The sequence below is a fragment of the Platalea leucorodia genome (genome assembly GCF_965183815.1).
Source record: "Platalea leucorodia genome assembly, chromosome: 2".
Taxonomy (NCBI): domain Eukaryota; kingdom Metazoa; phylum Chordata; class Aves; order Pelecaniformes; family Threskiornithidae; genus Platalea; species Platalea leucorodia.
The window spans coordinates 22,429,580-22,447,584 of record NC_138824.1 but is presented as its reverse complement, the minus strand read 5'-3'; the positions used below and the strand labels follow the sequence as shown (position 1 = coordinate 22,447,584).

The window sequence follows — 18,005 nt, the reverse complement described above, 5'->3', positions numbered from 1 at the left end:
ATGAAGCTAGCTTCCTGTCAAAATAAAAAAATACTGGCAAAGAGGAAGGAATTAAAAAGAAGTGACAAACACATTTACAGAACCTCAAGTCACTTCTCACTTTGCAGGAGGGAATCCTTGAAGTAATTAAAGGCAGGCCCAAGCTAGGCAGAGAGCATTCATAGAGAAGACGGATGCACATTTGAAAGTAAAACTTACCCATATTTTTATTGCTATCTAAAACATTTAATGCTCAGAGATAGAGAAATTATCGAGAAAAGTTCAGTAACAAGGAAACTGCGCTGCAAGTACTTTATCACTACGTATAACCGTCTCAGCGTGACAGAAAAAATATTATAATAACTCTTTATACATTTGCATGTAGAATTCTATCTATATGTTACTTTGCTGCTTTACCAGATATTTGTTTTTCAACAAATTTTATGCTTAATAAGTTCATCTTTCAAAGTGTTTAATATTTTCCTGAAATTTAAAATTCATATTTAATACCACTGTGGATATTTAAAGAAGATTTTAAATCTCCTGAAAGAAAATTCTAACAAAAGCCATTTCTAAAATGCACACAGGCTGCTGTCATATATTTGGGTTCTTCACTCTTCCTTTATACAGCTAACCATTACTATCTGCAAGAGTTGTTACTAGAATATGAACTTCCTTAATATTTTTATTTAAGTTACTATGAGACTACGTATGGGGAAAAATCCAAAGGAAAAATAACTCCAGGTAGGAGTGTACTGAGGACTGTCACTTGACTTGGTGCTCCTTCAGGGTGGTTTTGGTTATACGGATTAAAGCCTAGGAGCCTATAAAAAGGGATTAAGAGAGGGTGCTTAGGAAGGAATGAGAGAGGCATGGGGCCCTGTTGGATTTTCTGAAGTAAGGCCTGCTAGATGGTAAGGCCCCAGGTGAAGAATATGTCAACGTGTTACTTAAGGATCATTTTTTCCTCTGAATGGGGATGTTTGGTTTCTATGGACAGCTCTATGCTTACTCACTGGGTAAATCAGGATGCATCCCAAAGCCTGATGCTCCTACTGTTCAGACCAGGAAGTCTCTCTTTTCATCTCCCGGCTGTATGAACAGGCTTCCCATCCATGGCACACAGCGTCCTGGAAGGGGACTTGACACTCGGGACATAGCTGTGGCATGGCCCCGGAGGAGCAGTCCCCATGTTTGTCAGTCACAGCCACCTGAGGGGAAGAAGTGCACATGCCTGAACTCATCCAGAGCTGCCTTCCAGTGACTGCCTGAAGAGTAACTTCCAAACTATGCCCTGCAATAGGTTACAACACTAGACTTCACAGCCGATGCCTCAGGATACACCAATATTACGCAAAGTCATATTGTGTTACCTGAGACAGGCCAGACTATCTTTGTACATCACCATGGCAGTCACAGCGTCAGACGGGGATCCTAGCTTGGGTCCAAAGCCGGCACAGCCCGACCTCTGCTTCCTGTTCCAGCAGCGCCGGGCTGTTCTGTGCTCGCCTGAGGGTCAGCAAACATCATCTGTATCAGCATGCTCACGAGAGAGAGACAGAGATCAGCAGTAAGACAGTGACACAAGAGCTCTTTAACTATGACCCGTCACTAATTTTTGCATCTGTTAATCTTCACAATGCCTAAAAAGAGATTTTCCTCTAAATTACAACTGTTCTGTAATGCTACAGGGTGAAATCCATGCCAATGCCATCTGCCCTAATGACCGAGACAGTCCACCATCTCACTAATAGTGACAAACTGGCAATACAGGATACAAACATTAGCTTGTTTATAATGTGCTGTAATTGGAATGGAAATCATTCACAAATTAACTAAGTGAATAAACACGGCTCTCCAAAGTCCTAAATTAAAATATTTAATTGAAATGCTGGTCTTCTCCATTTGTGAAACAAATGTTGTAAAAGCTTTTGCATTTTTTAATGTAACTGTTCTAAATACAAGAGTGACAGATGCTGAAACACACCACACTCAGTCTAGATCACAGGAAAGTATTTGTTACCCTGTCACATAAGAAATCAGTGGATAAATCAGGAAGATGATGATGGTCAGCAAGGTGATATCCATTTTTAATCCTTGTTATAAAGCAGGAGGGTCACCAGAAATATGAATGAATCATGTTGAATCATCCAATAAAGTTTCACAAGGCTTAGCACAATGACTGAGGTAGACCTGAATAGAGGATGGCACCACGCGTGCTTGCCGAGCGCATTACTCAACAAGGGAGAAGGAAGTTGTCCCTCCAGATTCCAGTCGTCCCCCAGGGCCAGATTTTCCAAAGTGCTTTAGGTATATAGTGGTGTAAATAAGGACAAAGCATGTTTTCTTAAAATTGCCCCAGGCTCTTCTAAAGACCAGCTCATCCCACTATTTTGGCATGTCCTGAAGGAGACGCTTCTCTCTGCTGACAATATAGGGGACCTTAAGAGACTATCATCTTCTGCGCACAAACATCTACACCTGGTGTCTAAAGCTGTTTGGTGTGGTTCCTCTGACCCAGTTCCTTCTATGCCAGTTCAGTTTCTAACTCAGTAGAAGTCCCACTGCCCTGCCTGCACTACCCAAGACGTAACGGCTTTGCAAACCTGGCCACGTGTCCCTCGTGTCACCCACAGAAGACGGCAGGCGTCCCTACGCCCGGGCTTCCCCAGCGGGCTCTCTGCAGGCGGTCAGGTGCTACCTGCTCTAGACCTGACACTCTGCATTGCTCCTTTAAATCTATTATACTATATTTTCTTTTTCGTATGGTTATGCTCCACAGAATCACAGAATAGTTGAGGCATTAAGGCACCTCTGGAGATGATCTGGTCCAGCCCCGCTGCTGAAAGCAGGGTCAGTTAGGGCAGGTCAGCACCATGTCATCAGGGTTTCAGTGTCTCCAGGGGTGGAGACCACACAACCTCTCTGGGCAACCCACGCCAGCGCTCGACCACCCTCACAGCACAGGTAATTTTGACTTATCTCATTTTTAGGAGGTTCTGGTGAGATGGAAAGGCCAGCTGACCACTGTAAGACCAGCGAGGGGCTCGCTGGGCGCAATATCACAGCATTCAAACGCTTTTACTCCGTGACCCTCCCAGACTTGCTCCCCACTGAGGCGCACAGCTGCTAACACCCAGCAGAAAGAGGCAGGAACGCAAAGCGGAGCTGAACGCTTTAATTTACGCCGTTATCACCCACACCCGCTTATCTCCGGACCCTTCCCCCAACACCACCCCACCACCCCCCCCCCAAAAAATCACCCCCTTTCAGCACCGCAAACCCGCGGAAAGCCGCTTCGATGGGGCGAGAGGAACGATCGCCTCAGGGCGGGAACGGCGGTACCTCAGGGGCGGGGGGGGGGGGGGGGGAGAGGGGCGGGGAGGAGCGGGGGGGGCGTCCGCCCCCCCCCGCTCCTCCCCGCCCCTCTCCCCCCCCCCCCCGCCACGCGCGCGCGCGCGCCGGGAGGCACCTGCGCAGGCGCGCGCGCCCGAGCACCCACCCCCCCCCCCCCGCACGCACACACCCTGCGCGCGCGCGCAGGGGGCGCGCACCTGCCCTGCGCCGTGAGGGCGGCCGGTCCCGCTGCCGCCTTGAAGGGACCGCGGCGATAAACCTTCTCTGCCTTCTCCTCCTTCCGTCCTTCCTCCGACCCGCCGGGGGAAAGCCCAGGTGACCGCCGCCGGGGTTGCGTGGGGGGTGTGTGTGTGTGTGTGGTGGTGCCCGCGTCGAGTTTGTAAGTTCTCAGAGGATATTCCCCCGCCCCAGCCGAGGTTTCCTCACAGGGAGCTGGTGAAGGATATCCCCCCCCCCCATCCTGGCCGCTCCCTTCGTGACCAAAAATAATCCCACTGTGAAATCGTGGCTGCTGAATAACGGGGTTTACATCGCCCCACAGCCGGCCCCCACCCCAAACGGCAGCCCTTGGCGGGGAGGGCGGTGTTAGCTGTTTTATGGGCTCCCTCCCGTGCCTGTGCCTTCATCCCTATACAGGTGAAGGGAATTACCGTTAGGATCACTCAGCCTCCGTGTGTCGGTCCCTCGGGCAGTTTTAAATATTTTTTCCCCCTCTGTTTTTATTTATTTTTTTTTATTGTCACATTTATGTAACAAGTGCCTGCCTGCACATGAGATTGGTCTTGCCGTCTAGGGCGTTGCATGCTCTGGGGGTGCTGTATCCAGTGCTGTGTCTGAACATTAAAAAAAATGTCTTTCCGTTGAAGAAGACAGGGGTTAAAATGAATGAAGATCTGAAGGTTAATTTGAGCTGGCTGCCTCAGGATCATGTAGAAGCCAGCTCTACCGAGAATGCCTCAGCCGCAGGCTCCTCCCTGGTTCCTGTCGTAGACCCAGAGCCAGAGCTTTTGGTAAACCCCTGGGACATTGTCTTGTGTACTTCAGGGACCCTTATCTCCTGTGAAAATGCCATTGTGGTTCTTATCATTTTCCATAATCCCAGTCTTCGCGCCCCCATGTTCCTCCTGATAGGCAGCCTCGCACTGGCAGATCTCTTAGCGGGCATTGGATTGATCATCAATTTCGTTTTTGCATACCTTCTGCAATCAGAAGCTACGAAACTGGTTACGATTGGACTGATTGTTGCCTCTTTCTCAGCATCTGTCGGCAGCTTGCTGGCTATTACTGTTGATCGTTACCTCTCCCTGTATTACGCTTTGACTTACAATTCAGAGAGGACTGTCACTTTTACCTATGTCATGCTTATATTGCTCTGGGGAGCATCTATCTGTATTGGACTGCTGCCTGTAATGGGCTGGAACTGCCTCAGAGATGAATCCACCTGCAGTGTTATCAGACCACTCACTAAAAATAATGCAGCTGTCCTTTCGGTCTCTTTCTTGCTTATGTTTGCCCTCATGCTGCAGCTCTACATTCAAATCTGTAAAATCGTGATGCGCCATGCCCATCAGATTGCCTTGCAACACCATTTCCTGGCCACTTCCCACTATGTGACCACCCGAAAAGGAGTGTCTACTTTGGCCATTATTTTGGGGACTTTCGCTGCTTGCTGGATGCCTTTTACGCTCTATTCTTTAATAGCAGATTACACCTATCCTTCCATATACACCTATGCCACCCTCCTGCCAGCTACCTACAATTCCATCATCAATCCTGTAATATACGCTTTTAGAAACCAGGAGATACAGAAAGCACTTTGGCTCGTCTGTTGTGGCTGTATTCCTTCTAACCTGTCTCAGAGAGCAAGATCACCCAGTGATGTCTGATTGGCAGCTAGAAGGACGCTCCTTAACATGTTACTTTCCAGACATTCTTGCGATGCTGTCTTTGGTTTAGATGCATTCATTAAATGGTGTGTGATGGGTTCATATAAAAACCACAGGACGCACTGACCTTTTTGTAAACAGAAAACCCCAGTGACCAAAATGAATTGAGTGGTTTGAGGGAGATTTCCAAAATCAAAATAATCAGTATTCTTACAGATTTATAATGTTGCTCAGGGCCTTTTTGTTATATTACCCAGACTTTGCCATGTTTGCCATAATTTTACATTAAGTTTGCTAATTAAAATTAGATTGAAACAGCATACCTCCTTTGAAATTGTTTATGTGATTGAGTTTAGTCATATTGCATGTTACAGTCTGTTGTCAGGATTTTTTTCCCCTCTTTAATTCTTTCTAAAACAGAAAAAGAAAAGAAAACAAAATCCAAGTCCTGCTACCCCATTTGTATATCATCAGAATACTCTTCAAAATAATGGCCAATCATACTGATATCTATGGTATTTATTGTAATAATCTCAGTGCAACAAATTTGCTCTAAGTGAGGAAGTACTTGTATAGCTTTTTATTTTGCATCTCAGCTTGATAATTGTTTTAAAGGGTTACCTGTTCCCTCCTGGGTTCTGGCTGGATGTTAAAACAGAAGATATGCTTTGCCTTCCTTTTCAAAAGTCAGCCATATGGTTTCTCTTAGATATGGGACGTCAGAGCTCATTATACTATTAATTTTAAAAGGAATTCAGGGGGGATCTTCAAAATTGATGAAACAATATGGCCTCTTTCGGCTATGCGTTTGTAATAGATGCAACACTAAGTTTCTCAGACAAGTTTATCTTTTCAGAAGCGTATAAGAAAATACCTAATAAAATAACCTACAAGTTGCTTGCAACACATATTTAGCATCTATGTGAAATGGTTCCCCTTAAGTTTGTTATCAAGTCAAAACTATTGCCACTTGTTTTCATTGCTCTGCTGTATAATTTAAAATACTAAAGCTTATAAATTCTCAGAGCATATCTGGTTCATAATTGTATGCAACGAGAACTGCAACATGAAACAATATTTCCTCCTTTTCTGGCAGTTTCAGCCATTGCAGATTGTGATTCTTTGCACTGTACACATGTCAGTTCGTTATAGGATGATAGTTCTGGTCTAAAAAGCAGAGCTTCCTCTCGTGAATGGTTACATTTCAAACCGCTTCTGGCCTTTTACTGAAGCCACATTAGAATGCACTAGAAGTAAAACATTTGTTTTCTAACTTGAAGACTTGATTGTCAGGGAGAAAATCTTCCTGGCAGATGTCTTTGTGAAACTTAAGGTGTATCCTAACGTCAGCGCACGGGAGTTTGTAGCACCGCTTCCATTGGTGTTAGTGGGAGCTCAACGTGGTAACGCCCTGGCATCAGGAGGAGGGTGTATTCCCTTGAATGTCAAAGTCAGCATACTGTATTGTTGCTTCAGTATCTTCCATTACAGTTTAAAAAAACCCAACAAACTCAAGTGTAAAAATAGCAATATTTACGGTTCAATGAAAAAATATACCTGTATCGTATAGATAGTAGAGACAACTGTGTTGCTGGTCTGGATTTTTCCAAATGGAATCTGTCCTTTTCACATGGACGTTTGGATGGCTGTAGCTTTTTGTGGCAAAGTTTCTGTGACGTTAAGAATCATATGCTATACACAAAGCTGAATCTCAAATGTGAATGAATTGTCTGTAAACAAGGCTCTGTAGAGATTTTTATGAGCAATAATTAATTTTAGTTGCAATGCTAGGTTCAAATTCCATTATTTACTTGGTTCAACCTTCACGATATTTGGCTCTTACTTTGTAATCTGATTAGTTTAATAATTGCATGGCATGGTCCAGTAGAGCTATGAACTTGCAGCTCCCTTGGCTTCACTGCGATTTACAGATGCTCAGCACAGCTAGACTGTGGCCCCTATTCAGTGTAGGAGATTGGTGTTCTTCATCTACTTCTGAATGCTAATTCTAGTTGTTGCATTTTGTTATGAATTTTTGTATAAGAAATAATCACTTCATAAATATCCATGCTATGTATGCGTGCAGTTTTGCAAGTATGCAAAGTAGTGGGAATAAATGGCAGTAAAAGTCATGAGCTGAATAACGTAGAGAGGCTGAATAATGTAGAATGGCACTTTTAAAAGCAGGAAATAAGTTAGTCATGCAAACTTTACCCCCCTCCTTTTTTTTTTCCCCTATTTGTTCTTTTGTATCAAATTGCTAAAAAGTCTGATGAAGACAAGCCGCTACAACTGTGACCAAAATTCAGTCCTGAGGGCAGCTGTTGTTTTGCTTATGCAGACCTGTTCTCATCCTCTTGGATAGCCTCGCAGGCACTGGTGGTGTTCTCTCCACAACACCTGGGTGGTAGGGAAGACAGAAAAAAACAGCGCAGAGGGAGATAATGTCGTCCTCTCTTCCCATGCTGGTTCACCTGGTGTCCTTGTCATCTTCCTCGCTCCACAGGCTGCTCAAATCCACAGAGGCTCTCCAGAGTGCTGGGGGAGCCGACCTTTTCCTTGTGCCAGAGCACAGAAATTTGTAATTGGAAACTCCTCTCCTGAGGAGCAGTGCGAGTCCAACGGAGGAAAGAAGGATTAATTATAGAAGTCCCACAAAGCTAGCTTGTAGGGATGTGATTTGCCCTCGTTTGAGGAGTAGCGCGTGGTTACCTTAAACCACAAACAGATGAGAAACATGATTATGCCTCCCAAGCTACTGCTGTGACCTCCAGTGAGGATGTTGTCTCTTCCAGAAATATGTTCTTAAATTGAGACTCTGCAGCATAGGCCAGAAAAGCCTTCTGGAAGTCAGTGACATAGGTTTGCCCACAGCTGTCAGACCAAACTTTAACATGGTTTGCAGTACTGGATAGATGCTATATAACACACATGTCAACGAGCTTTTGGGAGTAGGGGCAGAGCTGTGGGTACAAAGCTGCCTACCTCACTTGCACAGGAGGAATGCTTGACAGACAGCCACTTTTCAGACCCTGCAGAATTAAGCAATTCTCTGCTATCACCTCAGAGTTACAGTGTAGGCCCCGGTTCTGCATGGTGACGTGCCAGTATCCAGCCAGGATCCCCCTGAAACTGGCAGAAATCCAGCCAGCTTGCAGGATTCTGTCATTTGTTGTCCTGTCAAACAACACCCGTGCGTAAGACATCATTAATGCGTTATTTAGTTTAAAGAATTGAAGTTCATTTTTATTTATTAATACACTTGACCTGATGTTAATAACAGGTTGTACCTTGATGGGCAAAATTTACTGTAGTCATTTTTTTCATATATTCATCCTCAAAGCTTGGGAGAGGATTTTTTTTAGTTGTCTCCCCCTCCCTCCCCCACCCCGTTTTAACCATTTCTCCTAACAGATTTCAGCAATAAGGGGAAATATGTTTTTAGCACAAGAGCAATAAAATCCTCCATGTTGCGGGTATTGTAAACTGCTGAGTAAGCTCAGAGCAATAGAGAGGAAGCAATATATTCTTTAGACAAAAAATAGTAACTTGCATAAAGACTTTAAGTAAGCAGAAGTCTTCCTTTGTTACACAGTTGCTATCAGACTGATGTGGGACATTATTTTTGGTTGGTTTGTGTTACAGTTATTGAGTTCCTGAATAGAATTACTCAGCAATAACCTTTTACCTTAGTTCTTGGATCCTGAATTCATGCTATTTGCAAGAGAGAATTATGTACTGCAGTGGGGATTTTTATTTGTTTCATTGTTTGGCATTTAGTTGTACAGCATTCTGTGGATAAATTAATTGTGTTCAGGATTTCCAATTGTAACTTAATACTGAAAATACTCTTCACCAAACAAAAACTGAGAATACCGGAATTTGTCATGGCCATCGAGTTGGATATGATAAATGGTGCTAGCCCATTCTGAAGACAGCTTGGCTTTTAAAAGAACAAGGTTATGGTATCATTGAAGAAAACTCCTACCAATACCCAGGGTATTTGGAAGCAAGCTGAAACGCCTGCTATCGCTGCTGTATCTTCCTACCATGGACACTCAGTGACATAGGCAGCTGCATCCATCCTTCGTGTTCAGGGGCCAGCTGTGAGGCATCTTGGAGTCACTAAAACCCCTCCATGGACAGCAGCAAGCTTTGGCCTAGACGAGCAGCCATTCTGTCCCCAAAGAGTTAGTTTTCTGTTGTCTCATTTTCTTAGGGATTGTTTAGCTTTTAAAAATAAGATACTTGTGGATTCATTTCTCAAAAGTAATGAGCAACCTGCAGTGTGACTCGAAGTTGGGATAAAATAGCATCACTACAAATCAAGGCCCTGAAACATAACTACACACTCATTACTTAAAAAAAAAAAAAAAAAAAAAAAAAAAAAAAAGTGGTTCTGTAACATTCAGAACCATATTTTCAAAATCTTGGCCCTGACTTTTATGGAGAAAAAGTATGTATGGTCTGGTTTTTGTATGTACAATAAAGAAAGAAAGAAAAATAAGAATTGGACAGAGTGGTCACTACTTAAAAAACCACCAGCTATTCTGTCACTTTATGTGAGATACTAAATGGTTCTTAGTCCTTGAAACAGAAACCAACTCTGGCAACTTTCTAGAAAATCCTGAATACCCACATGTCAGTGTAAAAGCTTTTTAGCAAAAGGAGGAGGACTAGCATGGTTGCTAGTGCAAAACAATTTGATGTAACAGGTCTGTTGTGAGTGGGAATAAGAACAGTATACCTGCACACCAGCTGTAGACAGATCAAGTCCTAGGTGTGTAGGAATACCATTAGAAAAAGGTGAACAGCATTTCTTTAAATTGTACTGCTGCAAGAAGATGATATCAGATAGACTCTCACTGGATACGGATCCTATGTTGTAAGAATTCAAGAATATTTCAAAGTGCTAGTGGCCAGCTGTTCAGGAAAGGCATCGTGGTGGTGTACTTTTTGAGGGGGATCAAGAATGCAGCTAGATCTATGGAAGAAGTAATTAAGGATGATGTTGAATATCTACACGTAGACTCATCACATCTCTTTGGGAGAAGGTCTGAGAATCATTTTAAGGTTTTACTTGGCTGCCTTTTGGAGCAGCCAATTCTAGAACGAGAGGTTGCTCCAGTACATACATTAAATTCAGTAAATAATCTGTCCTTCTTTACATATTTATCAAAAGGAACAAATAGCTATTTGCAGTCAGAATTGTTATTTGCAACTAGACAACATCTTTTTAATAATACCACAGGAAGCCACTTTACGAAAACAGTTTGATACCTTCAGTGGTAAACTTAAAAAAATAAAATTTTCGCATGCTTAGTGTATTGCACACTTAGCGTATTGCGTGTTAGCAAGAAGCCCTGTAACTTGATTGGTATTAGGCAGCAGGGCTTTTCAAAAGCATGTGAAATTTGGTGCTAAACCAAAAAAAAAAAAGGCCAGTGCAGATAACAGTGCATTACTATAATTGGGAAACACAATTTAAAATAATATTTAAATTTCCTGATTTTTTTTTCTGGTTTTTGAATGCCGTTATATAAAGCAGTGGTTTACCCTCTCTTTCAGTGCCACATTTAGTTTGGCTTAGTGGTAGTCCAGAGATATGCAATGGAAAAAAAAATAAGATCTCTCAATTTCTGCTTATAGAGAGGGGACTAAAAGGAAGGGGCATGATTTATATGTCGCGAATAAGCAATAGTACAGGAAAGATAAATTAGGCATGCATATCTCCCCCATGTGTCAGTAAAAGAATGATGGGACTCCCAGTAAACTTGAAAGGTCTCATATCTGGAAATACCTTTTTGGTACAAAAGGAAATTACCCTATAACACTGGGCACTACTGGCTTCTTCCGACCAAAAATTTGCAATTCCTTTTAATGGATCAGAAATCTGGATGAACTGCAAGGACATCTGCTTTGATATTAGGTGGATGATGAAAGATGAGAGGATGGAAGTCTTTATGGCTTGGTGAATCAGCCAGGTACTCAGTGCGTGAGCTTGGATAGCAAGGACGCTTGAATAAAAGCATCCCCTGTGAGAAGGTGGTTTTGAACTCTCCATTTTGAACCCTACCTGACGTACCCGGGGCACCTGAGAGGGGCCCTGGGGCTGCCGTTCTTCTGGGGTGTAGTGTAGTAGTCCCGTGTCCTGGAGGCTGGCAGTATTGCTGTTCCTGTGGAATGGTGTCCAGGGAACAGAGAGGAGGAAATACCATCAGAAGTGAGGTCCTCTGTCCTGGAAAACGTGACCTCATATGTTTTATTCAGATTATTACTTGTTGTGGTAGCCCAGTCTTACATGGCTCTACTTGAAATCGGAAAAGATTTTTTTGTGGAAAAATATTGAAAATATGAAAGTAGAACCAACAGCAGATTATTTTACAGTAAATCATTATGTATTTCTGTTTCTTCTGAGGAGCAGCTGAGTCTGTAACTTTGGAGTAACTGTTTCTTTGAAAACAATACGCCTTTGCACTAAAAAACGAAAAAAGTCCATGCTGCAGTTTATTCACATAATCATTGTGAACTTGTAAGCCAGACAAGATGAAGAAACAGTTGCATTTTTCACTGTGTTATCCAAACTTCTTATAGAAGAGAAGGGGAAAAACAAACCTGAATGTAGGTTAGATGAAACCGTATTGCAATTAACTAGTGCATCACTGCTGTGATGCAAATTAATTCAGTGCCATTGAAAGGTTAAGGGGCGATTTTCCAGTGGAGGTTCTTTGTAAATGGATTGAGAGAGTAAAACTAATTTTAAAACAAAAGTCAGTTAAACTTGCCATCCCGAACTCTTTGAATTGGCTTTTAAGGAAATTGTCCTCGCCTCCTCAAACCTTTTGTTTCGCACTCTACCTATGCCAAGGCAATTTTTGCATAAACTTGCTGACATGCTAGATGTTTAACTGGACAAGATAGTATGATGGGTTTTCCCCTCCCAAGTGGGGGGGAAGACTTTTATGTCCCAGAACTAGTGAACTGATTTATTTATCTGATATCTCTAAGTAAACCAGACCTTTCTAAAAAGCATAGAGTACCTACAGACATTCACTGCACGTTTAGGGCCTTCATTAAATTACTATTGTAGAATAATTCAGCTGATGGCCATAGGATTACGGGGTTGGGGGGGGTGGGGGAGTCCTTCTTTTGTCCTTCTCCGCCCCAGTAGTAAGATGTCTGGCACAGTCCTTCTTGTGCCAAGACCAATGTTGGTTTACAGTTGGACTCAATGATCTTAAAGGTCTTTTCCAACCTAAATGATTCTGTGATTCCTAAGAACCTGCCTCGCATAAGTACAGTGCCGCATTCTTACGTAAAAGCTTATTTACAAGGGTTTTAATAGCTTGTTATAACCCTTTCAAATATATCAGCAGCACTTTTTCATTTAACAACTTTGGTGAGCATTTGCCTTACACTGGAAATATATCTGATTCACCTGCGGGCGTGGGAGGGAAGCAAGTGAACTGCTACTGTTTTCTTTAAACTGGTGATACTCTTTTTTCCTCAAACCATTTGATCCCAACTGTATGATCTACCGTGATGTCTGAGCACAGGCCTAGTCCTGGTTTCTCAAGGAAAAAGCAAGCCATACTAACTGCATATGCTGAAGACTGCATCCTGCAAGGATTTACCTTAGAAAACAGAGGGGCCTTACACTTTTAAGGAACAGATGCCAACAAAATAGATTTGTTTTTTAAAAAAAATATAAACTAATTCTTAAAAGGAAATACGTATGTCCGGGTTTAACTTAAAGAACCTAAGTACTAGTTATATTACATGCTGAATGGAGAAACAGTTTCTTAGGGTATTTTGGTGTGCCATTAACTTAATTAAGTATTATGAGCTATCGTACTTAAATAGCATAATTACATACTTAAATATAATATAGATATAATTTTACTTTTTATATGTATGATATGCTAGATATCATGCTCTATACCTTCAGTATCGTAATGGTCAAAGTATAACCTCTTTGCTGAGGCAGTTTCATATGATTAAAGAAAAACATTGCCAAACTTGTATGAATGTTGCAAACACCGAAAGACTCAGTGGTAAGTAATCAATATTTCAACAAAGAAAGACAATCCAGAGGTTTTGGAAGGGAGGTGAATTCTCATGTCTTTAATTTGGACAGATCCCACTGCCAGCTTTGGGTTTACAGGAGTGTGTTATATGGGACAGAATACAAGAAGGACAAGTATCACTGACATGAGCCTATATAGCAGTTATTTGTTCCTGCGCACACTGTTCCCTGTTCTCTCTCTGTCTGTCTGTCTTTCATAGGTGCTTCGGTAACAGGACTGCACAGATCACAAGTCTAAACAGCAGTCCACACAGTCATATGACACAGGTGCACATTTTGCACTGGTTGATGCTAACCTGAGGAATATTACAGTGTCTAAAAAATCTTGTATGTTTATTTTTAAAGGGCACACAAAATACGCATATGCTTCAGGGGCATTCTAGGAAAAGGGACTAGGACCTATAAGATTTAGGGCCAAGGTATGGAACTCTTAATGTATTGATTACTTATGGTCCCCATAGAATTTTCCTCTTACTTCAGTGTTTGCTAAGATGAAACCCATTAAAATAATCAGGAATTCAGCTTCCACTGCTTTCAGGGAAGAGATATTTTATAGTACGCAAATGAAAGCAGCATGACCATTTTCCTTTTGAAACTGAGATACCACATCCTGAAAGGGATATACTGTTGTGGCCCCATGGAGCTCGGGGAGTTGTGCCCCATCCATGGGTTTTTGTTTTGCCCTCTGACAATGTACTCCCTCAATATATGAGCAACACTCAGTCCGCTTTGTGGTGCCTCTGCCCCAGAGGGCTCATGAGAAAATGGCACAGAGGTGAGGGTCAAAGCATGCTGGGTTTGGAAGGGAGCTCTGCTCTCAGCAGAGAGCTTTCCGAAGCCATGATAGAAAATAGTAAGCCTTCTTCAGTCACATTCCAAGCAAATTTCAGCTCCTTTCTTTTCTATTTCCCTTTGAATGTAAGCAGAGACTTTGGTCAGTCTAGGAGGAAGAGAGTAACTCATTGCTGGGAGTTAGCACGCTCCAGCATGCAGCTTTTTACAGGGCAGCTGTCCCAGAGGAGAGTGGCTGAATGTGCAGTAGTCTGCTTCTGAACTCAGGCTGGTCCCACAGGTTAAAATGTATACGAGGAAAATGCGGTTTTCCAGAATGTGGAAACAGTACGTGTGATTTGTGCCAAAAGTGTGGAATGGGTATTGCAGCTGAAGAGGCAGGTAAATTGCCTAGATTACATACACAGCAAAATACTCAGGCAATCTCTAGGGTTACTTGCCTGTGCTCACATATATTTTCCATTGAAGCTGGTAGCAGTCCCATGTATGTATGGAGGAGGAGAAGTATATGGACTTTTCTATTGGGCCTCAGTCAGAGCCCACTAAAGGAAATGGGCATTCTTATTTTTGTCGTTGTTTCTAGGAAGAGCCACGTTAGACCTCTATTCATTTTGTATGTCTACATCTTTTTACTCTTTGGGGCTAAAATCTACAGTGATGTCATCCTTTGTTTGGTCTCAGCTTTACTGTCACAGCCAAAACCTACAAAAGTTGATTGTAAATGTGTTTACAAATAAAAAGAAATTTCATAGGATAAAATGTTATAACTGTGCCTCTGAAATAAAGCTATAAAACTCTGTATTTAACTTCAGGCCATGAAACTTGGAATACTCTGGGCTAGTAGAACCACTCGTAATTTTCTGGACTTATGAACTAGACCCCTACTTTTTTTTTTTATTGCCGAATGCAATTAAAAATAACCTGTGGTTTACCATGTTCAACTCATGAAATTGTCAGAAAGAACTTTTCCTAGGAAGCATCGTACGATTCATGTAAACTCCTGATACTACTGACTGCAGTGTGGTTCCATGCTGAATTCTAAAAGCTTTAGCAAAAGCAGCTGCATGGGGGTAGTTCTCATGCTACACATCTCATTAGGAGCCAAATGGCTTTAAACCAGTAATTTAAATTCTGCATGTTGTGCTTTTCTTATGAGAATCAATTACTGGTTTAGTACATAAAGGCCTGTGGTTATTTCTTATACTAATTTAGGGGTTTTTTTATTTAACTGTGGTTGACATTTGAACCATAGCTTGCCAGTATATGAAGTAATTTTAAAAGGAAGTGAAACATCTTTGCCTCAGTTTCCCTTAAGATTAAAGCTTTGGATTGCAACTACAGAGCTTCTTGTTGTATACAAGATAGTCATTTAATGCACTTTATTTAAAAAAAAGGCACAAATTATTTTGTTTATAAAATGTTACAATTGCACTATAATGTAAGAATCGGTTGCTAAATATAAACTGTACAGTTTTGTAGTCAACATTGTAAGTGTTTAGTCATAAATGATTGAAACAATTACATGTTTCAGTTAAATGTTAATTTTATATGTGGTATATGTAACCATAAATAAATTTCCCTTTCTAAAAAAAGAATGGTTGTCTGTTTCATTTCATTGAATTTCACATTCTATTTTAAATAACAAAACAATATTCTGTCTAAAACTGTAAAATTAAATATGCTCCAGTGCAAAGAGGTGGCAGATGATGCTAACTGAACTTGGGGGATGAAATTCAGATGTGCAGACTTCAGCTGAACTTCTGTAGATCCCCTGCATCCACTAACACTGCAGAAAGAAATACCAGGCACTACAGCTTTGCACAAAAAGTCTGAAAGAAGAGCTAACAGAAGTTCTTGAATATAGAGTTGTAAATTAAAGCCAGGGTGCCCTTCCAAGTCTGCCTTTCTTATCCAAGTTAATTTACCTCTACCACGCTTCTCTTCTGACACACTGCCATTTGTTAGCATTGTATATGCTCAGTTTTGGGGAACAAAATTCAGTATGGATGTACAAGAGGGTCTGCATTGGGTCTTGCTAAATGGATGTAAGTACTTAACATTTGAGTTAGTGATCATTAATTGGGAGCGGTAAGAGTTGAAAGAAACTATGTTAACCTAGATTTTTTTTTTTTTGTAGAATTTTGTTCCTGATCCTCCAATTAAGTAAAAAAAAAAAATCAGATGCATGATCAGAGTTCTGATTTTCCAATTTGACTGTTATAGACAGGTTAAAGGAAAATAGTGAACTGTCTCATTTTTCAAATTAATTTTTTTTAAAAAAATGTATATTTTAATTCTTGTGAATTGTTTTCTTGAATACCCAACTTATTTTCCAGGGATATGAATTGATGGAATGAGCTACATCTCTAACCTTAAAACTGACTATTGTGTACTGTAGCCAGTGAAAATACAACTTCTGAGAGAAATTGACCAGTGACTGACAGATACCCAGGTAAGTAACGGAGAGTGAGGCAGCTTCCTTTATGCTATGGAGGACTGCAGTCCAGCAGCTCAGGTGTATCCTGGAGGAGATCTTAGTGATGTTTACTTCTACCAGACACAGCTGTCCTCCCCACCTCTCACATCAGACATTTAGGCACCAGCTACTTTATCTAGAGAAGAAGAAATTGGTATCGTGGTGCAGGGGTAGAGTCCCAGTTTGCCTCTCTGCAGTTAAACTACGGCCAAAAGGACTACAGCGCAATGGTGATCAGGATGTATTTGATAAATGGTTTTTGCTTAACTAAACATGAATTGCAATTACACGGTTCCCTTAGGAACTATCAGCCATCCAGTCTACTAAACTGGAAAATGAATAAGAATTAATGGGAAAAAACAATAGAGAGGGAGGGGAAATAAATGTTTCACCTAACGGAGAAGCCAATATTGAAATCATGTGGCCAGGGATGTTTGGGGATCTCTTTGGGCTTAATTGCTGGAGCCTAAAGTAGGACAATAAACCAAACCTGTTCTGACCATACGATGCATGTTTAACCTGCTTCTGCAGTCAGGAGGCCGAGGAATGAGCCGGGAACAGCAGGGATGGATGGTTCAGGCATCGTTGCTGTGTTGGTGGCCCTTCCACACCTGACAGCGTTGGCATCAGCCTAACGGCTTCCTAGCAGTCTCAGATGGAAATATCATTAAGAGGGCAAAATGGCTGACCAAATCAAGAAATAGAATACTAAAAACCTGCCAAAACTTAGTGGTACTCAGCCAGAATTGTAAAGGAATTCCTTATTAAAATGGTGGAAGTATTAATGGCATTACAGAACTGGTAAGTATCCTGGCAGTGTTTTTGTTTAGTGCAGATAGTGTCCTGCTTACGAAGCAATCCAGCAGTATCACAAGCTCAGGAAACAGCCCTGTTACTAAAACAGTGTTTTGGATTAACTGGGAACTTTAGGCATTGGCAATGCTTAGACCACCCAGTAACAACTACTTTGTGCCCCCTGCCAAATGTATACCGCTTTATGCACTGTGGTTGAATATCACATATGTCAACTAAGTCTGGAACTAAGCAGAGGGTAACAGCAGAATTTTTAATAATGGATATGCAACAGAAAACTTATGTGGCCAATAATAAATGGTCACTGTATTTACAAGGATAAAATAATTGAAAGCTGTCAGGACATCAAATAATTTCCATGCTACAGTAAGCAAAAGAAAGTTTCTTTATATGAGGCCCACAAGTGGAAATTAAAAGAGTGTGGTCCAGTGTTATTCTTTGGTTCAAGGAGGCTTGGCTGCAGTGTTCCAGGTGCATGTGCCTGTTCTTACTTTCTTCTTTTAAGTGTCTGTAGGTCACGTCAGAGATGAGCTGCTGGGTAGGTGGACATTTGGACACAGTGCAGCGTATCTTACCTTCTTACTAAATTCTGATGAATCGTCTTCTTTATAGCAGG

At 41.7% G+C, this 18,005-nt stretch overlaps 1 protein-coding gene across 1 annotated transcript; it reads left to right on the top strand.

The window, feature by feature from the left end:
* Positions 1-4,202: 4,202 nt before the first annotated feature.
* GPR12 (G protein-coupled receptor 12) lies at positions 4,203-5,222 on the top strand (the record flags this gene model as incomplete). Its single annotated transcript, XM_082305007.1, has 1 exon — positions 4,203-5,222. The coding sequence occupies exon 1, from the start codon at positions 4,218-4,220 to the stop codon at positions 5,220-5,222; it is 1,005 nt and encodes a 334-aa protein (XP_082161133.1). The 5' UTR covers positions 4,203-4,217.
* Positions 5,223-18,005: the final 12,783 nt, after the last annotated feature.